The sequence below is a fragment of the Sminthopsis crassicaudata genome, chromosome 3 (assembly GCF_048593235.1).
Source record: "Sminthopsis crassicaudata isolate SCR6 chromosome 3, ASM4859323v1, whole genome shotgun sequence".
NCBI lineage: Eukaryota > Metazoa > Chordata > Mammalia > Dasyuromorphia > Dasyuridae > Sminthopsis > Sminthopsis crassicaudata.
This window is the reverse complement of record NC_133619.1, coordinates 333,872,825-333,899,683: the sequence shown is the minus strand read 5'-3', so window position 1 is coordinate 333,899,683 and position 26,859 is coordinate 333,872,825. Positions and strand designations below refer to the sequence as shown.

The window sequence follows — 26,859 nt, the reverse complement described above, 5'->3', positions numbered from 1 at the left end:
AAAGACTGAAAGCAGAAGGAAAGGGGGATGGCAGAGAATGAGATAGACAAGGTCATGGAAGTAGTGAACATGAGTTTGTTCAGACTTCAGGAGATGGTGGAAGATAGAAGGGCTGGGTGTGCTAGGTCCCTGGAGTCACAAAGAATCAGAAACAACAATGACTGAACAACAACAACAAAAATCCACACAAGCTTTAAACCATCTACACTTTCTGTGTCCATCTTAATGGGAAATAATGAGATATTTTATAGAGAGTTATAGTCTTCCAAATTATTAAAATTATTCTTTAAACTGAGGCCTGAAGGAGGTTATGGCTTTCAGCACCTGGTGGAAAGGAATGGAAAGGGGGATAGCTTTCTAGATGAGCCTCTCATAGAATTAGACCTTTATGTGTGACTTGGGTGGGATCATTGGGTTATAAGACTGTATGCCGTGGGGTTCAAACATTGTATTAGCATCTCAGCAGTTAAATAAGCATTCCCTGGTATCCCAGAGTGTTCACCATATGCTCCAGTGCTGATTTGTAAATTGCCTTGATCGCAGCATAACTGAAATATAATTTATTGTAAGTCCTGAGGAGAAAGGAGGGTAAGCCTGGAAATAGGGAGGAGGGTAGGCTTTAGTGATGTCTCTGAAGTCTGGCCATCCGTTAGGTCACCCCCCTTCATGCTGTGTGCCAGATAGCATCGCCCGGCTGATTCTTTTCCACAGAGGAGTCCTTTTCTGCTTGGGCTCACACTGACTTGGTGGCTGGCTGTGTAGCACATGTTGGCATGTTTTTGCCGGAACTGAGTCTTGGTTTTGGCTCGGAAGTAAGATTGGCACATTCTCAATCTACCTTCCACTCCTCTGATCTCCTCTGGTGTGGACACTCTCAGGGAATGAAAACGGATTTTTTTACCAAAATTAGCTTTGATCAAACTTATTAGAAAATCTGCTGCTGAAAAAAAAATGCATCAAGCACCAAATAAAGATCTATCTGTATTTCAAATATGTATCTTTTGTGCTGATATTTGGCATCGTTTTCATTTCATCACAGCCGTAATCTCAGTGGCATGGCAACCTTTCCACTGATACCAATTGTGGCTTTTTTCCCTCTTGGAAACTGGTTTAATGAGCTGCTATGGAAAAACTGACAAGCCAAAAACAGTGTTGAGCTGAAGTGCAGATACTTACTGAAGCTCTTCCTGAGATAACAGGTCCAGGCTTGGATGGAAAGCTTTCTCAGCTTTGCTGTTCCCATACCTTCTCAGTCCTCTGATTGGAGAGCTCCTCCCAAAGGCTCCCTATAAAGATAGCTCAGAACCCCGGCCAGCGCTTCCCCTGCCACCACTTGCACTTCTTAAATTTGATTCTATCATCTTCATTCCCCTGGTTGCTACTTTCTCCCCCCTCTTCATCCTCTCTTTTTTAAGTTTCTTTTGTGTGTTGTCTTCCTCCATTAGACTAAACTTGAGGATAGTCACTGTCTTACTTTTCTGTTTGTATCTCCAGTGTTTATCACTGTCACATAGCAGATACTTAATAAATGTTTATTGTACTGTATTTTATCGGTAGGCTGTGCCAGAAATTCCCTTCAGGATCATGGATATCTATGCCATGATGAGACACCAAAGGACTCCAGCAGAGGTTGCCTCTGTTAGTGGGTATCTTTGTCAGTGGTGTTGATTACTCTCAGCTATGGTTAGAAACTTCCCCAGAGATGACCTACCACCTTTTTCCCATCTACCCTGCAGTTACATGTAGAGTCTTACCCTCTTGTCTGTTGTAGAAAAATAGGTGATCATCTAGATTTAGCTTGAACTCTTCCAGTGGCAGGAAGGTCACTATATTGAAATTAGCCCATTTCATTCCTATTTAGCTCTGATTATGAAATATTTCTTTAGTATAAACAATTTTTCTAAAGGGCTATATGTCTTGAGTCAGTGATAACCTTGAACTTGGCAAACACTAAGTTACAAAATGCTGAGAAAAATAATATTCCAGCCTTTTAGAAGAAGGCTCCTCTTCCCATGGGACAGCCAAGATTGAGCTCAGTAGGTTTCTAGGCCTGGGCATAGCATGTACTATGTAAGTTTTTGTCCTCATTGCTCAGATATCTTTCTGTGGGCATGTTCAGGTCCTGTGGGGATTGGGGGACTCGGAGCCAATGAATGAGCTAAATGCCTCATTTGAACTAAGACAGATCAAGGGAGTTGGCAAGATTGTCCCTAGTGTCATGATCATTACAATCACAGTTGGTTTGGAATGGAAGGGATGGGTGTTAGATGTTGAAATTAGAAGGGACTTTAGTGATGACTATGATGTTGTATGTAGCAGACACTTAAAAACAAATGTTTACTGACTCCCATATTTTATAGATTGGAGAAGTGAGAATCAGGGATTTTGAAATCCCTGTGGGGCTCAGCCATTCAGTGCAATAACTTAGATTAATAATCTGTCCTCCCCAATCTTGCTGAGGTCAAGTGCCCTGATATGCCCTATGTGTTGGTTTTAGGTCACGGGGAATGCCACTGTGGGGAATGCAAATGCCATGCTGGCTACATCGGGGACAACTGTAACTGCTCTACAGAGACTGAAACGTGTCTCTCCAACGATGGCCAGATCTGCAGTGGCCGAGGGTATTGCTCGTGTGGAAGGTGCCAGTGCACAAAGCCTGGGGCCTTTGGAGAGATGTGTGAGAAGTGTCCAACCTGCCCAGATGCCTGCAGCACAAAGAGGTAATTCCCAGCATCCCCTTCTCCTTTGCTTCTTCCTTTCTCAGCCACTGGGTCCCTAGTCTCTCAGCTTCACCTGCAAGGGCATGACATTTACACCAGACACCTTCTGCATCACTGTGCCTTTTTTATTTCCACTTGCTATCCAGATACTATTTTATTTATTCAGGGGATGAAAAAAATTAAATATTAAAATTATTGACTTTTACAATTAGAAGTTGGTCAAATAATGAGCATTTATTTGCTAAAAGCTGTAATTTTTAAAATGGCAACAAACAAACAAACAAAAAACTATTCCTGCACATTCTAAGGCAAGAAACAATATGTAAATAACTGAGCACTTTCAAGTTCTAAAAAGATCATCAGGCATTTTATTAAGCACCTACTATGTGTCAGGTATTAGATACAAAGAATGTTCTTAGTTGAAAGGCTATTATCAGAGAAGAAGGAACTAGAAGCTGGAGGAGGACCAGGTTTTTTATGTTATCTCATCCAAACTACTACCTCTCCCGATAGGAGTATGCTGACAAGTGGCCACTTTATACTCTACTTAATTCAAATAATGGGGACCTGAATACATCCTGAAAGAACCCATTTCATTTCTAAATAGCTCTTATTGTGAGGTGGCTCTTTAACTGAAGCAAAGCATGGTTAAAGAAGGTCAATTGACTTGTGGGGAAGGGATGGAAATCTTCCAACCTAACATAAATAGCGATTTTTCAATTATCCGTTCCAGTGACATTTCTGCTGAGGGCTGGTGTCCTCTAGGCCTTGAAACCAGAACTATTTGCAAAGTCATATATAGTTCCATATAGTCATAAAATGTTAGAATTATGGGGGTGCTCAAAAGAAGCTTCAGACACTCATCAGCTCTGTGACTATGGGTAGATCATTCATTTCTATGAGCTTTGGTTTTCTCAAAATGAGAGGGTTGGACTAAAATATGTGTATGGTCCCTTTCAGCTCTTGCTCTATGATCCTGAGCTTTGTGGATTTGGAATCAGGAGAGAACTGGGTTTCATTCCCATCTCAGACACTTACTGTGTGACCTCTTAATCTTGTTAAACCCCAATTTCCTCATTTGTAAAACAGGGAAATTAATAGCATGAGTTTTGCACCTGGGTTGTTGTAAAGATCAAATGTTTTATATATAAAGGACTTTGCAAACTTCAAAGTGTTTCATAAATTGCTAGTAACTAAACTCCCACTCCCAGTGCAGATTGGTACTTGCTTAGCAACTTATGGTCTTAGAGCAAGAATTCTTAACTTGGGGTCACAGATTCTCTCCCTTGGATGAGAAAAAAAATGACCTTTATTTCAGTAAAATTGTTTTCCTTTGTATCTTATTTTATGCATTAAATCTGAGAAGGTAGGTTTCATTAAGAACTTTTGTTTTAGAGCATTGTCTGAGGTACTGGGAGGGTTCAAGAGCTTGTCTATAAAGTCAGGACCAGAAAATCTAACTAGAGCTTCCTAACTCCCTTGTATTTGTGGGTGTTTAGTAAGTAATAAACGCATTGAATCATTTGTTCACACGTGTGGATGTGTCTTTGTGTACATGCTTGCATGTGCATGTGCCTTATGCCCGGTACCTTTATTATAAAGATAGAAATTGTGGAGCACCCAGAGCTAAGGTAGCTGAGCCCCACAGCTTACCTATACAGTGTTAGAGCCATTACTAGAAAACAGGTTTGCTGGTCTCAATGTCCAGTGTTCTTTCTTTCCCAAAGCCAGCTACCCACCCTGCTCTACTACTCCCTTGGTCTCTGGAGAAATGGAGGCGGGTGAAAAGGAATACAGGAGAAAATGAAGCGGCCGTTTGCCTTCTGGAAAGCACTGCTGACATTTTAACTTGAAATGTGCTTCAGAACAGCTGCATCAACAGTGTCTGTGCTTGAGGGAGGGCAGGGAATGGAGAGGAAACAGAGACATGAATAATGAGAAACATCTGATGATACAAGAGCCATTTGGCTTTGGAGAGAGGGCATTATGTAATTGTCTTTTGGCAGCAGACTTTCCTTCCTAATGATGCTGGGCTCAAGCTGATTTGAAAATGAGTTCATGTTCCCTGAGCGTGTACCGGTCACTATTGAAGGACATGTCTATGGGCTAAGGGAAGTGGCTCTAATGTCTACTCCAATGATGGAACAGAAAAGCCACCTCAGATGAAGCACTGGGAATGGATAATCCATACGAGAACAAGAAGAGGTTATAAGCAAGTTATAGTTCCCATTTCTTATGGGATATAGATGATATATGTTTGTATATATGCATTTTTATATGTATATATATGCAACATATACATATATAATATATATGTATTTATATATGTATGATCTATACATATAATAATTCTTTATTAAGTTTTTATTGGACTAATTTGCTAATTATAATGTCAATTCAAATTTAAATGGTACTATTCATGGTTATGAAGTATATATTAAAGTGCTTCTGTAGTGTTTTACAGTTTTTTTATGGAATATTATAATTTTTTTGTTGTTAACTTTATATACAATAATTCAATTTATCACTGAGATGTAATCACAGTGATCACATGTAAATCACTAAAGTGGATGTATATTTGTGTATGTATAGCTATATAATCAACAAATACAGCAAATCAAAAGTATGCTTCTGTTATATGTTTTGGCAGTATCTAGAATAACAAAATGGTCTATCCGTCTATCTTTCTATAATTATCACTATCTGTATAGGGATATACACATATAAATACATATATGCTGGAACTCTGTCTTCCCAGAAATCAGCTGGAGTCAGGATCACTAAACGTCTTTATTCTTGATCTTTTACGGTCAAGGTTAGGGGTTTAGGCCTAGCAACCTCACACACACCTTCCTCCCTCAAACGCCCGGAGAGACTGAGTCAGCGTCTGCGTCTCACTTCCTCTTCTTCCTCCTACTCCCCCCACACACGTCACTCCCCCCTCTTTGTCCCACCAATCAAGTCAGCACAGAACAGCTGGGGAGGGTCAACCTTCAAACAAGTTAATAGGGAACTGTCCAATTGGCAATTAGTCTCACGTGCTTCATTATCCAAGTGCATTGCTCAGTTCTAGCCCTTTACACACACACACACACACACACACACACACACACACACACACACACACACATACACGTGTGTGTGTGTGTGTGTGTGTGTGTGTGTGTGTATGTGTATTATACATAGAGGACACTTTGTTCTATTTCATCAGCTTTAAACATCAGAACTCTGGTTATTCTGGAGAAGCAGCCTGGCAGAGTGGAGCTATCCCTGAAATCAGGACAGTCAAGGTTCAAACCAGCCTCTGACACATACTGGTTATTGAGACTCTTAGTTTAATAAGTCATTTTACATTTATTAAGCCTTTACCGATTCTGGTCACTATGTGTACAAAGAAATGCAAAATCAGCGCCTGTTTTCAGGGACCTAGTTTTTTAAACTGTGGGTCACAGCCCCAAATGGGTCTTGTAACTGAATATAAAGGTCGTGAAATTATGATTCATTATCAGTGAAAGTTCTATTTGTATAGTTATTTTATATACCTGTATACCTGAGGTCGTATAAAAATTTCCCAATGAAAAGGGTCACAGATGGAAAAAGTTTAAGAAGCCCTGCTCAAAGAAACCACAATAATAATAGGGAAGATTGTGTGTATATGTATGTGTGTATTATTAGGTACATATAAGACATATACTCTCTAAAACTATAAGTTGCAGATCTGCATTGAGGAGAAAATTTCATCACTGAAAGTTTCCTAGACCAGTGAAATAACACGTCTGAATTAAAATAAACAAAAATTAGAACTAAGCATATAAAATTTGATTCAGTAAACACAGCAAATAAAAAGTATGCTTGTGTTGTACGTTGTGTCCTCATATATAATGTATTCAGAATGAGGAAAGTGATTGATTGATCTAAATATAAATATCTGTCTTTTATCACTATTTCTAGCATATCTCTATATTTTGTCTTCTTTCTCTCTCTCTGTCTTTCTGTCTTTCTCTCTGTCTCTCTCTCTCCTCCCCTCCTTCCCTCTCTCTATCCACGTCTACAGCTATATCTCCAGATAATAAATATGGATGAAGGATAGGCCAGCTAGATGGTGCAATAGATAGAGCAGTGGGCCTTGAGTCAGGAATTTCTGAATTCATATCTGACCTTGAACACTAGACAAATCTAACTAAGTCTAACTAGCTAAATGACTAGCAAGTCACTTAATTCCTATTTGTCTCACTTCCTTATTTCTAAATAGCATGTGAGAAGGAAATGGCAAATCACTTCAGTATCTTTGCCAAGGGAGCTCCATGGATAAAGTATGTTAGAGTCATGTAGAGTTGGACACAACTGAATGGCTAAACACCAAATATATATTTAGAGCATCATGTTTACCTTGGATGCCAGATTTGAGGAAGGACACATCCAAAGGAGGGAGGCAGGGTGGTAGGAAGGCTAAATAGATTCCTGGCATATGAGAATTAGTTAAGGAAACTGGTGATGGATATTTTATTTGACTTAAAGGGAATATGAATTTTTTCAAATATTGGAAAGCTTTCATATAGAAGCACTTCCTTGAAGGAAAAGGACAGAGCTAGAATGAGTGGTCTCAGCTGCCTGAAAGCAAGTTTTTCCTGACATAAGGGAAATTTTGTTCACAGTTAGAGGCCTCCCAACATGAACTGCTTTGGTAGTGAGTGAGTTCCTTCTTACTGGAGATATTCCAATAGAAGCTGCATGGACACTTGTCAGGGATCATAGGATTGTAAATTTAAAGTTAATAGAGATTGTAATAGTGATTAGCTAATCCAGTTGCCTCTTTTTTTTTTTTTTTAATTTATTTTGTTTTGTTTTCAATTAGCATTTGATTTTCTCTCTCACCTCTTCCATTTCCTCCCCAGAGGATGAAGGGAAAGAGAGGAAAAACAAAATCTTTGTAACAAATATGCATAGTCAAGCAAAACAGATTGGTCATATCCATAAATGTGTGTTTTATTCTTTATATTTTGGCCATTACCCTCTCTATCAGGAGCTGAGTAGCATCAATGGGTACATTGTTGTTGGTATTGTTGAGTCATGTCTGATTCTTTGTGACCATACTGTCCATGGGATTTTCTTGACAAAGATACTGGATTGGTTTGCCATTTATTTCCCCAGTAGATTAGGCAAACCGAGGTAAGGTGGCTTGCTGATATGTCTGAGACCATATTTGAATTCAAGTCTTCCTGATGCCAGGCTCAGGGTTCTATCCACTGAGTCATCTAGCTGCCTCTCAGTGGGTATATACAGGGTAATCATTTTTTGCCAGCCCCTTAATTTTACTGATGAGGAAACTGAGTTACTTAAGCTTGTACCTCTGTGATAGTGTTCACAGAGTCACAGAGATGCTAAGTACAGAGCCAGGATGTAATACAGGAAAGTCTATGTTTATGTATAGATTGGTCTAAGAAAACTCTGAATACTCTTCCAATCCTGACATAGAGTCAGAAAGAGAATGAAAGAAAAGTGGTAAGACAATGAGAGAGATGGGACAGCAACTTCAGCTAATTCGTTCCCTAACACCCAAAAACAATATTTCACCCTTGGTCCATGCTCTTAGACCTTGACCCCTACCTATTCTACCTACCAAATACCAAGTGACCCATTCCTCTAAAATTCTCCCTCATGCTTCTAAATATCTCCTACTTATGCTTTTCTCTTTTCTACACCCTATATCCCTGATCCCGCTGTTGTGGGACTCTGATTCGGGACCCAAGCAACCTGAGTCGTTATAGCTTCTCTAAGCCTCAGTTTCCTCATTTGTAAAATGGATACAGTAATGTGTTCCCTTGACTCATTGAGATATTGTGAGGAAAAATGCTTTGTAGACTCCTGAGGGTTATATAAATGGGAGTCCTCATTATTCAGATTCTCTTGGGTCATACCTGACTCTTTGTGACCTTATTTGGAGTTTTCTCATAAAAAATGCTGTAGTGGTTTGCCATTTCCTTCTTCAGCTCAATGTACAGATGAGGAAACTGAGGCAAACAGGGTTAAGTAATTTGCCTAGAGTCACACAGCTGGGAAGTGTCTGAGATTAGATTTGAACTCAGTAAGAGGAGTCTTTCTAACTTTGGGTCTATTGCTGTAGTCCCATTTATCTGCTTCATAAAATAAGCTCCAGTGGTTCCCTATTACCTCCAGAAAAAGATATAAACCCTTCTGTTATCTTTTAAAGCCCTTTAAACTTGATTTCAATCTATCTCATGATTTTATTTGTAAGTCATAATCAAAGGAGTGTCTCAGTCTTCAATTGAGTCCATCACCTCTGCCAAAATGTGGATTATGTGTTTCATCCTGATTGCTCTGGAATCATCCTTCGTCAGTGCACTGAACAGTTAATTTTGCAAGAATATGATTATTGAATAAAATTGGTCTCACTTCCCTCCACATCAGTTCATGCAAATCTTCCCAAGTTTCTCCAAAGCAATCTTCTTTATAATTTCTTATAGAATATTATTCCATCACATTCATCCATATCAACTTACTCACCCATTCCCCAGTTGTTAGGTATAAGTTTCTAATTTTTTGGTGCTACAAAAATAGCTGTTGTAAATATTTTTGTATGTTCTTTTCCTTTTTCTTTGATCTCTTTGGGATATAGACCCAATAATGGAATTGTTGGGACAACTCATTCTACTGTTGAACAGCTAATAGTTCAGAGATATTCCTTAGAAGGAAAGTAAACCCAAAAGGGATTAGAAATTCACAAAAACGAAGAGGAATTGTTTAAGTGGAAACAAAAGGAAACCTGGGAAAAAATGACTCCACTATCTTAGATTTTTTTTTTTTTTTGATAGAAAGCCAGACATATTCATTCACATTCCACATTTTTGGAAAGCAAATTTCAAAGAGTTCAGGGAAAGGGTAGGCAGGGTTCCAAGTACAAAAATCCTACAGGGTCAGTCAGTCTAAAAGGGATAGGAATGAAATCCCAAGACATACAGGGAAACAGTTCCTTCTTGTTAGTGAGAATTGGGTCCAGAATAGCAGTTCTCTTCAATTATTCCACCACTTTTGGGGGAAGAAATTATCAGTAGGGATGCCAAGAAACTATTAGCTACTCTGCTTTGCATAGAGAGAGAGCGCACCAGCAGCTGTTGGAATAATTAAATCTCCTATCACTACCATATTATGCCTATGTGCCAGGTTTTTGTCTTCTGTTTCCTGAACACCTCATCTATTTCTTTCTTCTCTTTAGGTGGTCTATAGTATATTATGGGGGATAGCGAGTTGGCACAGTAAAGAGAGTGCCAAACCAGGAACCAGGAAGACTCCACTCTCTTTCTGAGTTCAAATCCAGCCTCAGACACTTATTAGTTGTTGATTCTAGACAGTCACTTAACCGTGCTTGCCTCAGTTTCCCCCATTTGTAAATGAGCTGAAGGACATGGTAAAATAAACCATTCCAGTATTCTTGTCAAGAAAACCCCAAACGGAGTCATAGAAAGTCATACACAACCAAACAATGACTCAACAACAAAAAGCATATTATGATAAAATAAGAATGATCTCTTAAGGTCACTCTTTATTTTCACCTGCCCTAGGACAGAATGATTGCTGCCTTGAAAGAGCAAGAGTGGGATGCCTTGTTTGCTTTAGGTTGGTGTGTCTAATTTAATTCAGAACTCACTGACAACTTTTCTTAACTTTGCTGTATTTGTTGATATTAATACGTGGACTTGTGGTGATCAAGGCAAATAATCTTTGAAAACTTGACTAGCTAAATTCTAGATTAGCCATCCCTGAGCTACATAAACGAATCTTTAAGGAAAATCTTGGTAGAAACTGCTGCATTGGGTCATAGAGAATCAGCATCAGCTTCCTACCCAAATTCCTATATTGTCCTGGAGGTACACATTAAATTTTCTTTTATTTTCTTTTTTTATTTTGTTTTGTTCATTTATTTCTTTTTAGCATACATTGCTTTATGAAACATGTTGGGAGAGAAAATCAGAGCAAAATGGAAAAGCCATGGGAGAGATTTTTAAAAAAAAGTGAACATAGCCATATTACATTCAGTCTCTTTAGTTTTTTTTTCTGGTTGCAGATGGCATTTTCTGTCCAAAGTCTATTGGGACTGCTTTGGATCACTGAACCACTGAGAAAAAACAAGTGATCATTGCACATTCTTAATGATATTGTGTACAATGTATTCCTGGTTCTGCTTGTTTCACTCAGCATCAGTCTGTGTAAATCTTTCCAGGCCTTTATAAAATCAGTTTGCTCATCATTTTTATAGAACAGTAATACCCCATTGCTTTCACATACCACAACTTATTCATCCATTTCCCAATTGATGAACATCTATTCATTTCTAATTCTTTGCTACCACAAAAAGAGCTGCTACAAACATTTTTGCACATGTGAGTCCTTTTCCCTCATTTATGCTTTCCTTGGAATACAGACTGAGTAATGGCACTGCTGGGTCAAAAAGTATGCACAGTTTGATAGCCTTTTAGGCATAGTTCCAGATTGCTCTCCAGAATGATTGGATCATTTCACAACTCCACCATTAGTGTCCCAGTTTTCCCATATCCACTTCTACATTTATCATTATATTTTCCTTATACATGACATTTTCAAGATAATTACTAACACCATTTAGCTACTTCCCCAAATGCAAACCTGCCTTCTACAGTCCAATTCTCTTTTCCTTTAGGGAACTGTGAAGAATTAGAATCAGAATTTTTGAGCTGAAAAGGTCCTTAGTTAGAGACTAACCAGTCAATCTAACCCCTGTTCTTTATGTGAGACAATTGACCTCCTGGGAGGTGATAAATGAAACTCTGTCATACAGCTGGCCAGTGGCAGAGCTAACCTTCCAACATGGGTCTTCCAGTTAAATGCTCTTTCATCATGTTATATTGATAGCATGAAAACCAGGAACAGATTCCATCCATGGGACAAGAATGGATGAATCCTATTTTGAATACATGTCCAAGAGTTTCCAAATGTCAAGTGGATCAGAATTGATGATGACTTGATCAGAGCCTCCTATGGGTGGAGAAAAAGCAATATACATTGGAGTGCCTGCTGTGTTCATGGCTCTGACATACTGTGGGGAATACACAGAGGAAAAGGAAAACAGGAACTCTTCCAGTCTGCTTGGGCATTCAGCAGTCAGTATGTGATAGCTTAAAAAAAGTTTACACATATCTTTAAATTCTTCCCCCTAAAACTTTTCCCAACCCCAGTAATCAGGATTAAGTGACTTGCCCCGGGTCATATAGCCAGTAAGTCTCTGAGACTAGATTTGAATTCAAAATCTCCCAATGCTCTGTCCATTGTACCACCTAGCTGCCCCTGAACTCTTCTTTGTAACAAAGCAATTAAACAAAACTAAGCAAAAACCAGCTCTGTCCAACAGTGAATGAAACTACATCTGTAGTTTTTTTTCTTCTCTATTAAGAAGAGGAGATAGTTTCATTGTTAGTTTTTCTTGAACTAATATTCATCACTGAAATCAATCTGACTTCAGCTGCTTTTGGTGTTGTTTCCAATTACTTTCTGATAGTCACAGTATATATGATATTCTTTTCTGCTTTTTTCTCTCTGCATCACTTCTTATGAATTTCCCTATATTGCTCCAGATTCCTTCTTTATTAATGATTTCTTAGAATGTACCACCACCCATCCATATGGCATCAAATCATTCTACAACCATTCTTCATAATTTGTTCAACTAGTCCCTAAGTGATGGGTGCTTACCTTATTGTCAGATCTATTTGTTTTTTGTTGCTACCACAAAAAGTGGTAACATGAATATTTTATTACTTATAAGGACTTTCTTTTTTATCTTTGATGTTCTTGGAGTATGTGCCCAGTGGTGTGATCATTAAAATCTAAAGGTATGAATGGTTTAGTAACTTTTCTATATTATATATTCACTTGTATCTTTCTAACTGTATACTAAACTTCTTGAAGGAAAGTACTGATTATACTTATACTATTTTTGTATTCATCTCCTCCCCCAAGTCCTTTGGATGATGTCTTTTGAAGCCTAAAAAAGTTTCAATGTATATAATTATTCATCTAAATTTTCTGTCCTTTGGAGAAGTGTATTCTTTTTCTCTCTAAGGGTCCTCCATTACTAATACAGTTCACAACTTTTCTATGCTTTGGCAGAAGTGGGAATAAAAACCCATTGAAAGATTTTGTACAGTGTTAGAGGTCAATGGGAGGATAATTAAGAAAATGGATCCAGCATAAAATGTAGGAGAAATTGGAGAAGGAAGAGACTGGAAAGAGGAAAATCATTTAGAAAGCCATTGATAGAGTATATCAAAGTAATAGCAAAGGCTATATGATTGGTCAATCTCTTACTCCCTTTCTAATGGATTACCTGATGGCTTTGTACTAGGCCCTTGGAGGTGGACTCAGCTCAGGAGTAGAGAGAGCCTCATTCACCTTAGGAAAAAAGTGAAATTTCATAGATAAGAGGGCATGCATGGGTTATGATCTGCACTTTAAATATCACTCTCTTCCTCACCTAAACCTCCTTTTTTTTCATACTTTACTATTTCTGTCAGCAGCACACCATCCTTAGAGTCACTTAACACTTCATTAGCATTTATTCTGTATCTTTTATCAGTTCTTTTTTTTCCTACCTCTATAACTTGGAAAACACTGGTTTACATCAGGATTTCTTAAGCTTTTCCTATTCACAAACCCCTTTTCACTTGAGAAATTTTTTATGCAACTCCAGATATATAAGTATATGAAATAGGTATGATAATAAATCATAATTTCATGACTCCCACATTCAGTTATATGACATGACCCACAGTTTAAGAAGCTTTGATCTAGATGAGGAAATGAGGACTTGAATTATAGTCAGAATGGAAAGGCAGAGATAAATATGGGAGAGATTTTGAATGAAGAAGCAAAAGATTCATGATTAGGGTAGATAAGGAAAAGGTAAAGAATTAGCCACCTAAGATTCAAACCTAGAACAGCAGCAACTAATATAGAAATTAAAATGTCAGAAGGAAGAGCTGATTTTTAAGAGTCCAGTTGAATTAGAAATCCAGGTCCCTTGAAATAATGAGCCGGATATATAAATTTTGGAGTTTTCTGCCCAACCAAATTTGAAAATAAATGAAATCTTCAAGTGATAAAGATTACAGAGAAAAGAGCATAGATCTGAGGACTGAAAAGCCTATAGATGGAGTTTAATGAAGGCCAGAGTATGGTCAAGGTCTTAGTGGAGATTTGGAATGTAGCTGGAGGCCTGCAGAGTCAAGGACATCATGAAACCTAGTGGCTGATGAATTTAATAGGTCATTAACATAGTTATTGAAGTCACCAAGCAGGGATGAGATAAAGAAGAAGACAGTGAGATCTTGAAATTATTTAGGAAGATACAGCAAATTTTAAAGAAGTTAAATTCTAAATATAATTTTAAAAATACATTGATCCTTAACTGATACTGTTGAGGAATGAGATATTCTAACAGTGTTTGGGGGTCCCCAGGTCAGTGTCGCAAAAAAGAATTTGCAATTCCAGTCTCCAAGTGAGGTTTTGGCAAAAAGCGGTTTATTTTCACTGAGTAGTTCTCAGTGGGTTCCTGATTTGAAGGTAGCTGAGATTGGGGTATAGAGTTCAATTTTATTTAGCCTCCTGTGGCCTGAGGATCTCCTGATAAATTGAGGGAATAATCTCCCTATATAATGATTGGTGATTATTCCCCAGGCCAGGATCTCCAAGTGAATTAAAGGTGGGAATTATTTTAGGAGTTTCCCAAGGTCAAGTAAAAGGGTGCAGAGGAGTTGTGTGGAGATTTAGGGTTTTCTGAACCAGACTACCTCACAAAGATCAGGGGACCAAAGGGTCCTATTACATCAGTACCTTTTTTTATTCCTTTCTCCTATTTCCTTCATAACTACAGAAACTCTTGGTTCTTATACTTACACACTTGATTCAGAAAAGCAATCCCCTGAGGTTTATTTATGACTCCTTGGTTCTCCTGTTTTATTTGTTTCAATTTAGAGTCTTTTTTCAGTTCATAGCTTCCTTCACTGGTGTAGAACAAATGTACTATTTCAACTTTACTCTTATCCTTTTCTTGATTAAGAGCAGTCTGTGGGAGAAAAAACATTGTTTTTTTCTATTTCCGTTCTCTCCTTTCTTTCTACTCTCATGGTATAAACAAAAAAAAGATAAGTTATTTAAGACTCTAGCTCTAAACTCCTTTGTGTGTAAAGTGATAATAGCCTATTTTTCTTCCTAAAAGGTCATGCCAATTTGTATACATAACTAATTATATTAAAACTTCTTTCTGTCTGACTTGGTTTATAACAGTCAAAATCGACCATATTTTCCCTGGGGCTGGCTGAAATCTCACTGGTTTCCTAAATGAGGTGACTTTCAATTGTAGTTTAAAGGAGAGAGTCATGAATGCATTTCAGTTGTATTGTGAAGATAATTACTTGTCTTTGGGAGTGTATGAATTTATAAGCATCAAAGAAACAAGCCCAACAGGAGTCATTTTGAGCATCTGGGAGAGCAAGATTGATTTTTTTCTACTCTTCATCTGGCCTTATTTTGCTTAGCCTCAGCCCTTACCCTACATCATAATATCATGGATATAGAGCTAGAAGAGATCCTAGATGTGATCTAGTTCAACATACTTGTAGTATAGTTGAGGATCTTAACTTTAGAGTCCTGTATTTCTGGTAGAAAACCAAATATATCCATTTCTTAACTTTCATTTTTAACCCTGAAGTCAGTTACACAAGAGTAATACTTCTGTGACTAATGCTGGAATAGCTGATTTTTTAATTATAGTCAAACCTTCTTAATTATGCCTTACCTACTTTTCTCACATGATCTGTTCAGAGTACACATTTTTCTCTCATGATTGCCAAGATGTTTTTCCTATTAGGAACATTTTTAGCAGCTGCTTAATTTTGGAGAGAGCAGAGTATTAATAATAATAATAATAATTCCTTAATATATAATTACATAACAATAGTGTCTTATAGTGTTTTATACTTTTCCCAAGCATTTTCACCTATATTGCTTCAGTTAACAAGCATTTATTAAGCACTTTCTATGTACTAAGCAGTAGATAAAGAACAACAGTAATGTACCAAGTACTGTGCTAAACTCTGGGGATACAAAAGAAACAAGACAGTCCCTATTCTCAAGGTGCTTACATCTGTTGGGGGAGACAACTTATACACAAATATATACAAAATAAGTTATTTTCCAGACAATTCTCAGATGATGAAATTCAAACTATTTCCACTCATATGAAAGAGTGTTCCAAATCACTATTGATCAGAGAAATGCAAATTAAGACAACTCTGAGATACCACTACACTCCTGTCAGATTGGCTAAGATGACAGGAACAAATAATGATGAATGTTGGAGGGGCTGTGGGAAAACTGGGACACTGATGCATTGTTGGTGAAGTTGGGAAAGAATCTGGCCATTCTGGAGAGCAATGTGGAACTATGCCCAAAAACTTATCAAACTGTGCATACCCTTTGATCCAGCATTGCTGTTATTGGGCTTATATCCCAAAGAAATACTAAAGAGGGGAAAGGGACCTATGTGTGCCAAAATGTTTGTGGAAGCTCTTTTCGTAATGGCTAGAAACTGGAAGATGAATGGATGTCCATCAATTGGAGAATTGTTGGGTAAATTATGGTGTATGAAGGTTATGAAATATTATTGTTCTGTAAGAAATGACCAGCAGGAGGAATACAGAGAGGCCTGGAGAGACTTACATCAACTGATGCTGAGTGAAATGAGCAGAACCAGAAGATCACCATACATTTCAACAACAATACTGTATGAGGATGTATTCTGATGGAAGTGGAAATCTTCAACATAAAGAAGATCCAACTCACTCCAGCTGATCAATGATGGACAGAAATAACTACACCCAGAGAAGGAACACTGGGAAGTGAATGTAAATTGTTAGCACTACTGTCTATCTACCCAGCTTACTTACACCTTCGGAATCTAATACTTAACGTGCAACAAGAAAATTGGATTTACACACATATATTGTATCTAGGTTATATTGTAACACATGTAAAATGTATGGGATTACTTGTCATCTAGGGGAGGGAGTAGAGGGAGGGGAAAATTTGGAAAAATGAATACAAGGGATAATGTTATTTAAAAAAATTACTCAGGCATATATACTGTCAAAAATTTTATAATTATAAAATTAATTTAAAAAATAAAACAAAAAACCAAAATAAGTTATTTTCAAAATATATGGGAAATAATTTAAAAAGAGAAAGCTCTGGAATTAAGAGGGATTAGGAAAGGCTTCCTTTGTAAAGTGAGGTTTTAGTTAAGAATTGAAGTCAGGGAGTTCAGTTGAAAGGCAAAGCATGCCCCTGCCCTCAAGGAGCATATATATATTCTTTTTTAAAATTTATATTTTATTTTTTTATTTTCAAAATAAATGCATAGTTTTCAACATTCACCTTTGCAAAATCTTAAGTTGCAATTTTTTTTCTCCTTTTCTTACTCCCAATCCCATTTTTATGTGACAAATAATATGTCTTAAACATGAGCAATTCTTCTATACATATTTCCACAATTATCTTGCTGCAGAAGAAAAATCAAATCAAAAGAAAAAAAGAGAAAGAAAACAAAAAGCAAGTAAACAACAACAAAAAAAGTGAAAATTCTACGTTGTGTCCCACACCAAGTGCTCACAGTACTCTCTCTAGGTGCAGATGTCTCTCTCCATCACAAGTCCATTGGAATTGGCCTAAATCACCTCGCTGCTGAAATGAGCCATTGCATAATCTTGTTGCTGTGCACTATGTTTTCTTGGTTCTGCTCATTTCACTCAGCATCAGTTCATGTAAGTCTCTCGAAATCATTCTGCTGGTAATTTCTTATAGAACAATAATATTCATAACATTCATATACTGTAACTTATTCAGCCATTCTCCAACTGATGGGCATCTACTCAGTTTACAGTAAGGAGCATACATTCTAATGGGAAAGACAACGTGCAGAAGAATATAATAGATGTATATGGTGAAGGTGGAAAGTAATATTTGAAGGGACTGGGAAAGATCTCCTGTTGAAGACAAGATCTGAGCTGAGTCTTAGAGGAGGCCAGGGAGGCTGAGAGACAGAGGTAAAAAGAAGAGGAGAATGTCAGAGAATATGCAAAAGGGGAAACAATAAGATCACAAAGATAGAAAAGGTTTATATGTAATCTTCACTAAACAGCCAGGGAGGGGTACCACTGACACTAGGCTGAATGAGCAGTCTGTGAAGGAAGGCTTCATAGTTCAGTGGTTGCTGGAGCAGCAGAGAGCAGCCTTCCCTTCACCTATAGCATTATTGCCTTCCCATGTGGCAGTGCCAGCCTGCAGCTCTAAGCCCTGTTAGGCAGGGGCCTAATTCTTCCTCATGGACCATTCACTGTATTACTGTTGACATCAAAGTTCAGATTGTGGACCAAAGATAAAATTTGATCCAGGTTTTACCATCTTAAATCCCATCATCTTGAGTGTTGATTTTATTATAAATGTTAGCTATTATTATTGCTTTTATCATCATTAATAATTATTAATAATAATACTTTTCTATTGTGCCTTATGGTTACAAAGCACTTTGCATGTTTTCTCATTTGATTTTCAGTGATCCTGTAAGTAGGTAGGGTAAGTATTTAAGATCCCTATTTTATAGATAAGGAAACTAAGACTTATAGATTTGTAGAAAGTCCCACAACTTTTAAGTGGCAGAGTTGGGAGTCAAATGTTAGGTCAGTCAAATCTATTGCACTACACTACACTTCTAATTTGTTGCAAATGGACCTCCAGAAGAGTAGTAAATGCCCTTTTCTCAATAAAAAATAAGACTTTTTACAGATAAATAAATAGATCAGTATACATTCAAGGTCTACAAAGCACTTTGATATTCATTATCTCATCAGATCTTACTGTGGAGTAAGTACTATCATTATTTCTATGTCTATGAAGAAAGAGGCTTAAAGGTATTAAATGACTTGACTAGGCCAGCCACAAAGCTGGCAGACGGCGAACAATCTGGAGGCTGGGCAATGGAGCCCTTTATCTGAATTGAAGAAAACCTTGCTACTTAGGAATTATTAGTGGTGATGACCATGATGTCATGTCAGGTTTTTTTTTTTTTTCTTTTCTATTATTGTTTATGGGATAGTTTTATTTTCCATTTTCTATGAAAAAAAAAAAAGTGTTACTCAAATAAAACCCAGGGTAATAAGTAAGAAGCTGGAGGGCTTCAGAAAGAAGCAAACTAATTTTTTTGCATTTGTAAAGGTATAACATAATAAAATGAATTAATCAATAAATATATCAACAAATATTAAATATTTTAGATACTGTTCCTGCCCGGAGATTATGAGGACAAAGAATGATACTATTCTTTCTTTCAAGGAGCTTATATTTGAATGGGAAGTTTTCAAGAAGGTATTTAAATAAATATGGCATAAAATTTTTAAAATGAATAAATAAGAACAAATGTAAATTAGTTAAGTGCAAAGTAGTTTAGGAAAGAAGAAATCAAGGGCACCTGGGTGGTGCAGTGAATAATACACCAGCCCTGGAGTCAGAAAGACCGGAGTTCAAATCCAACCTCAGACATTTAACACTTATTAGTTGTGTGACCCTGGGCAAGTTCCTTACCCTCAGCTTCTTCATCAAAAACAACAACAGCAACAAAACCCAAGTAAACACAATAGTTAGTGTGCATACGCGTTGATCCAGCAATGTTTCTACTGAGCCTGTATCCAAAGAGATCTTAAAGGAGGGAAAGGGACCCACATGTGTGAAAATGTTTGTAGCAGCCCTTTTTATAGTGGCAAGAAACTGGAAACTGAACGGATGCCCATCATTTGAATAATAGTTGAATAAATTGTGATATATAAATGTTATGGAATATTATTATTCTGTAAGAAATAATCAGCAGGATGATTTCAAAAAAGTCTGGAAAGACTTATATGAACTGATGCTGAGTGAAATGAGCAGAACCAGATCATTTATAGAACCAGATTATTTATACATGGCAATAAGCAAGATTATATGATGGTCAATTCTGATGGATGTGGCTCTTCCAACAATGAGGTAATTCAGATCAATTCTAATAGACTTGTGTTGAAGACAGCCATCTACACCCAGAGAGCAGACTATGGGAACTGAGGGTGGATTACAACATAGAATTTTCATTCTTTTTTTTTTTGTGGTTTGCTTGAATTTTAATTTTTTCTCATTTTAAAAAATGTTTTTGATCTGATTTTTCTTGTGCAGCAAGATAATTGTATAAATATGTATGCTTATATTGGGTTTAACATATTTTTTACCATGTTTAACATGTATTGGATTACATGCCATCTAGGGGAGAGGGTAGGGAAAAGGATGAGGGAAATTGGAACACAAGGTTTTTCAAGGGTCAGTGTTGAAAAAATTATTCTTGCATATGTTTTAAATATAAAAAATGACAGAAAAAATAATATCCAGATGATATCTTTAAAAAACAACAACAAAAACAAAACCACAGTAGCTAGTAGTTTGGTTGGAAAAGATGGAATTTTTAAAAAAGGAAGGAAGAAACTGTTGTGCCACAGTTCTCTTTTATTATCCTGACTCAGTTTCCCTAATTATCCTGACTCAGTTTCCCTAATTGTTCTGCCTCAATTTATAATTGTTCTGCTCAATCCTGCAAAACCACCCCTTCCTCTTAATCATCAGCGTATTTGATAAGGATAAAAGATCTTATATTTTAGAATATAAGAATGCCTCTCCCCATCCCAAGGTATCAGAATATCAGATACTGTTTTATCAAGATGCTTCTCCCATCTCTGAGGTGCCTTCCCCCGTTATGTCATCCCCATCTCCAGTAGCTCACCCTACCCAGTCAGAGTCCCTTTCTGCTCTCAGCACCCTGACTCCGCCCCTGCCTCAGTCTACCACATGTCTGAGCCACATGTCATTAAGAACTCACATTGTTTGCTGGATTCTTGGAGACTGTAGTCTCATTCAGCCCTAGGACCAAACTATGGATCCATTTGGTCCCAGTAAATCTCTCCCTTTCAAATAAAATATTAAATACTCTTTAATCTCTGTCTTACCTCAGTTTCTCTGACATTACAAAACCAGTTACTTGGGGAGATCAAGAAACATTTCATATAAAAGTTTTTTGAGCTGAGCTGACAGAAAAGTGAGATTCTCTGAAGCTGAGGTTTGGAGGGAGTATGTTCCAAGCATGGGAGACAACTAGGGCTAATTAAGGTGCAGAGATGGGAGATGGAGCATTTTGTGTAAGGAACAGAGAGAAGACTTATTTGGCTAGATTGCAAATGTGGGAAGGGTAGTAATATCCAGTGAGCCTGGAAAGATTACTAAAGGATTTTAAAACTAAAACTTTATCTTCAGAGCATTGGGGATCCAATGGAGTTTACTGTGGCAAGGTCACATTTTAAGCTCACAAAAACCATTTTGCCAGCAGTGTAAAAGATGGATTGGAATGACTGAGGTAGGGATACCATATGAACAACTATGGTGTAAAGTGTTAGTTGTGTGAACAAAGAGATGAGGTCAGATGCAAGAGGTATTTTACAACAATATTATGGGAGATGATCAATTGTGATGGTTTGGCTTTTTTTTTTTTTTGAAAATGAGGTAATTCAAAGTCAATTCCAATAGACTTGTGATAGAAAGAATCTCAGAGAAAGAACTATATGTGGATCAAAACATTGTATTTCCACTTTTTGTTGTTGTTTGCCTGTTTTTTTTTTTTCTTTCGCTTTTGATCTGATTTTCTTACACAGCATGATGAATATGAAAATATGTTTAAAAGAATTGTACATGTTTAACCTTTTTCAGGATTGCTTAGGGGAGGGGCACAAAGGCAGGGAGAAAACTTTGGAACACAATGTTTTGCAAAGATGAATGTTGAAAACTATCTTTTATTTAGACAAATGAAAAGCTATTATTTTAAAAGGGGGATGTTCTAGAAATAGAAAAAGGGAAATTTGGCAACTAATTGGCTATGTGGGATGACTAAGAGTGAGGAATCAAGGGAAATGCCAAAGCTACATACAATCTTGGAAGATGGAAAGAATGGTGGTGCCCTTGACAAAAATAGATATTTGGAAGAAGGGTAGGTTTGGGGTGAAAGATTATTCATAATAAGTTGTGATTTTGCACATGTTGAGTTTGAAATATATTTAGAATATTCTACTTTTAAATGTTCAATAGACAACTGGTGTGATATAGATCTAAAGATCCAGGTAAGACCCAGACAATATAAATCTATGAGTCAGCTGCATAGAGATAATAATTAAGCCCATGATAGCTGATTGGATCATTGTATGAGACTTAACCTTTCATGGGCCTTATTCCTCATCTTTTAAATGAGGGGAGTTAGATTATATGGTGTTTGCAGTCCATTTCAGCTCTAAATCTAAAAAACCCCAAAAAAACAGAGAATCTGAGAATATAGGGACAAAAAAAGAAGAGGTCTGTCAGAGTTTTAGGGGGCATTATAATAGGAGACCAGTAGAAAATAGTGTCCCAAAAAATCAGAGAAGCCAGTATTCAGAAGATGAGGGTGATAAAAATTGCTAACTGCAAGAAAAAGATTGAGAAGGATGGCAAAGGTTTAGGGACATTATTTTATTAGCATGGGAACATTTAAATGAGCCAGCTCCCTCTATCAATGCCTCTAGGGCATGGACTCTGCAATTAAAGCGTCTTCAAGAATTGCCAAGAGCATTAAGAGGTTAAGTGAATTGCCAGACCAGACTAAGAACGAGCCGTTCAGACCATAAAAGAATTAGAAGGGTCCATTGAAGAACTGGATTTTGGGGTTCTGATCTTGCTTCTAAATAATTCAGTGACTCTAGAGAAGTCATTAAAGCTCTCAAGGTCTCAGTTTCTTTATTTGTAAAATGACGTATTTGGATTAAGTGATTCCATTTAATTCTACTAATATATGAGTCTACAAAGCCATTTTATCAGGATACAAAAATATTCTGATTACAAATGTTTTCTTTATCTCCTAAGCCAATTCTGGAAGAATTTCTACTAGGAATTATTTATTAATTTGTTGTTGTTGTTGTCCAGTGTCTGCACATACTTTAGAGAAATGAAAAGTGTATTTCTTTTAAAATATTTTATAATTCAGGCTTTTATGAGTTCAGAACACAAAGTACTTTGAGTCAGCATTTTAGTCTGCTTTGGAAGGACAGATGCCAGTTCTATGTGTGGGAAGAGTAGTTAGTAATATAAATGCTTGATTTGAAGGGAAATACAAATCCCTACATAGCCAGAAATATGGTGCCTGACATAACTCTAACATTCAACCTTTGGTTTAAGAGATTGTCTGTAAAAGGGACATTTCTGTGACCTCCAAAAGAGAGCCCATTAACAGCTATGAGCACCTGCTCCCCTGTTGGCTTGCAGCTAGTGAAGGGAAGGATTGGTGTAAACAGGACAGTATGGGGATGATGGGTAGAGTCTGGAACACAAGGTGCCGAGGTCACCATGGTGGGAAGTGCTGTGCAGCTAAGAAGCAGTGGGAGAACAAAGGGCACTTGTTGGGAAAGAGGGATAGATAAGGCAATAGAAATTAGAATGAAGGAGCATATTATGTTGAGCCTCAGTGCAACTGTGTTCTCCAAGGAAATAATAACAATAAGAATAATAGCTTCCAATTTTAGAGCATTTTTAAAGTTTGCAAAGTGCTTTACAAGTGTGATTTCATTCAATCCTCACAACCCTGGAAAGTAGATGGTATTAATTAACCTAATTTTATAGAGATGAGGAAAATGAGGCAGACAGAAGTTTCCCGGCTAATAAATGTCTGAGTCAAAATTTGAACTCATATCTTCCTGACTTCAAGTTCCCAGCTCCATCCATGGTTCTATCCACCGTACCACACCGTACCTAATAATTCCAGTCAGGATTCATGATATCCCATTGGGTGGCTTAAATCTTAGTAGTTCTATTTTGAAAGAGCCTTGATGCCTGAGTCAGAGACCCTGGATTCAAATCCTGACTCAGTGACGTTGGGTGAATCAATAAACTTCCCTGAGTCTCAGTTTCCTTTCTTGTAAAATGTAAAAAAATAAAATAAAAAATAAAGCTTAGCCAGGATAGTCTTTGATTTTGTTTTCACTCTAAATCCTTGATCCTAAAGTCAGCAAGTTAACCAGACATGTAGTAAAATTCATACAGATGCTCTTCTCTATGTTCATCCTTTTCACATCAGCATAAAAAAAAAAAGCCCTCCACAGAGGCTATATCTGAAGGGGGAAAGGGGAAGGGGTATAGTCAGGACCCTCACAGCACTGAAGTTTGGAAGTTTTACATCAACATTAAAATAGATACTTGTAGAGCATGATTGCATGGTATTTCATGTCCTTCTTCCCTTCCTTTTTTTTTTTTTTTTTTTTTTTTTTTTTTTTTATCTTCAAAGAGATTGTGTGGAGTGTATGTTATTTAACTCAGGGAGACTGGCTGACAACCAGACGTGCCAAAAGCATTGCAGGGATGAAGTCATCACACGCGTGGATTCAATCCGTAAGTATAGCTGAGGGATGTTATCCATAACATTGCCATAGAAAATATTTTTTGGGTCGCTCTCAACTCATTCTTTTTCCCCATATTATCATGCTACTCTAGGGGAGATGGATAAAAGTTTCCTACATATGTATTGATTTTCAGTGGTGTCTAATTAGAGGGAAGGCAGAAGATGGATGCTCTGGGGATTATTTTGTGTTGTTGGGGAGTGGGGATGAGGATGCAGATTGCTTTTAAGTTCGTTATTTTGGATACTTTCCATTTGGAATCTCACTGAGATGTTTGGAGTCCATCCATGGGGAAAGGGGGAATTCTCAATTTTGAATAAGGAAGGGAATCTCTGGAAGAACATGGAATGAAATCCCTAAGACTTCCTTTGCCATTCAGGAGGACTTGGATTTTTACCTTAGATCTGCCACTAACTTTGAGGGTCTTTCCCTCCCAGACTTATTTATTTGTTTGGTTTTTTGACTAGGTGAAAGCAGAGATTCTTTGCCTTAATTACTACCTCGCCTTAATTACTGAATGAGTATGGCTTCAGTCAGACTGAGACTTCTTGAAAGATCTTAGCTTGAAAAGCCCAAGGTCTCCCACTGCATCCAGGGCTGTCTCCAAATTAGCAGGGAAGCTAAAGCCAATAGGGTATCCTCACTGAGTCCTGTTCAAACATGATGAGAACTTAGAAGTGAGGGGCCACCAGACAGTATGAACTAGCTCACACTGGAAAAAAAAAAGGAACGAAACTTCTGGGCGGATCACTATTGGGTTCAACCTTGGAGTGGTCACTGTTCTCAAGACTAGGTGAGATAGCAGATTCAGCCTCCAGTATTTGCAGTTTGATGGGTGACCCACTGAGTTAATTGGGGTGTATGTGCGTGAGTGTCTATCTGTCTTACACAGGCATAAAAGGTGGTCAACTGAATAAAGAATTGAATAGTAGATGAAAATTAAATAAAAAAACTAAATCCAGAATTCAAAATATAGAGCTTTAATAGCTAAGCTATTTTGTTAAGAAGCCTTAGCAATTTCTTGAATGTAGGTGAAACTTCCCTCCACTGATGGTTACCCTATAGACCTTAATAGATGGCACTGATGATGAACCAATCAAATCAAATGTTTAAGGAGATTTCACTATGGGTCAGACACTTGGTTAGGTGCCAATAATAGAAATATTTAACCCATTTAACCCAGGCTGATCTTTGGAGGATATATACAACTTTTCCACTGATATTGCTTTCAAAAATCCAGGATTACCTTAGATATCTTTGGGACATCAGCAGTACAGTAGGTAAAGTGCTAGATTTGGGAGTCAGGAATCACTGACCTCAGATCCTCCTTTAGATACTTAAAAACCATACATGTCACTTAATGGCTTTCAGACTCAGTCTTCTCATCTGAAAATGAGGACAATATTAGAACTCGCTTCACAGAGTTAAGATTAAATGAGAACACATGTACAAAGTGCTTAGAAAAAGTACTACATAATTGTTAGCTATTTTTATAAATAAATAAATTCATTATATTCCCAAAATCTTTAAAGTTTTAAGCTTTTATAGTACATTAAAAAAATCTTTTCTTGTTTTAAGCTATTAAAGCTTATAAAAGTCTCTTCTTGATTTAAGCTATTTCAGCACTTATATCTTTTTAATACCTTGCATATTTGATAGGGTACCAAGAGATTACCCTGGCTATATGTATTAGAAACACAAAATGGATAGAAAATATGAATTGTTCCTATTTGTGCAGTTTGATAGGTAGTCCACTCTCAGTATGTAACCTGGATCGGACATGACAGGCAGTAAATAGAACCTAGAATTGATTAAGAGGATGTGAGAAGTCCAGATTACATTTGAGAAACTGCCTAGCTTGTTCAGTCATCCAATACTTGCTGCTGCCAAAGCCGCTATTTTTAATTTCTCTTTGATGGTGTGTGGCTGCAAATCTCAGAATCCTATGATCTCATGAAGTTGCAGATGATACAAAGGACAATATGAGGGGACGTGGGAAGTGGAAATAGGCTGCATGCAACCTATTACTAGGAATGACCTGCATGGAAGGAGTGTAGAAGATATAAGGTAGGTTACATATGATTGGAAGAGAAGGTAGAAGGGAGATCCAGCCATATACTAGGAGCCATTTTCTTTTGAAAAAAAAAAATGATGGAATTGGACTAACTAGTCTCCAAACTCTGGGAATTTTCCTAAGACTCATTAACTGTTTGTCTCAAATTGTGTCTGAGTTTATGGTGGTTTACTCTGTTCTCCTGAGTCTTTGAAAGTTGTTGGTTATTTCCCTATGAAAACACTAATTCACTAATTTACACTGTACTCTTTCTTATTCTTCAATCCCTTAATTTTTTATTCCCTTAGTGCAGATGTAAACAGCTTTAATAACAAAAGGCTTGGATACTGAGAGACTTTTTAAAGCAAAATTTTTTTTTTTTTTTTTTTTTTTTTTTTTTTTTTTTTTTTAAATATAAGCTGAAATGGTCCAGGCCTTCTACTTTGACAGCCAACTAGTCTATCTGGCCCCAAGTCCAAGCTTCTCTAAACAGTGA

The 26,859-nt window shown here is 37.2% G+C and overlaps 1 protein-coding gene across 1 annotated transcript in view; it reads left to right on the top strand.

The window, feature by feature from the left end:
• ITGB5 (integrin subunit beta 5) overlaps positions 1-26,859 on the top strand; it is a 192,069-nt gene that overhangs the window by 156,957 nt on the left and 8,253 nt on the right. Inside the window, exons 11-12 of the mRNA XM_074301446.1 lie at positions 2,498-2,720; positions 24,199-24,302. Of these exons, the coding sequence (XP_074157547.1) occupies positions 2,498-2,720; positions 24,199-24,302 (327 nt within the window). The remainder of the gene's footprint in view (positions 1-2,497; positions 2,721-24,198; positions 24,303-26,859) is intronic.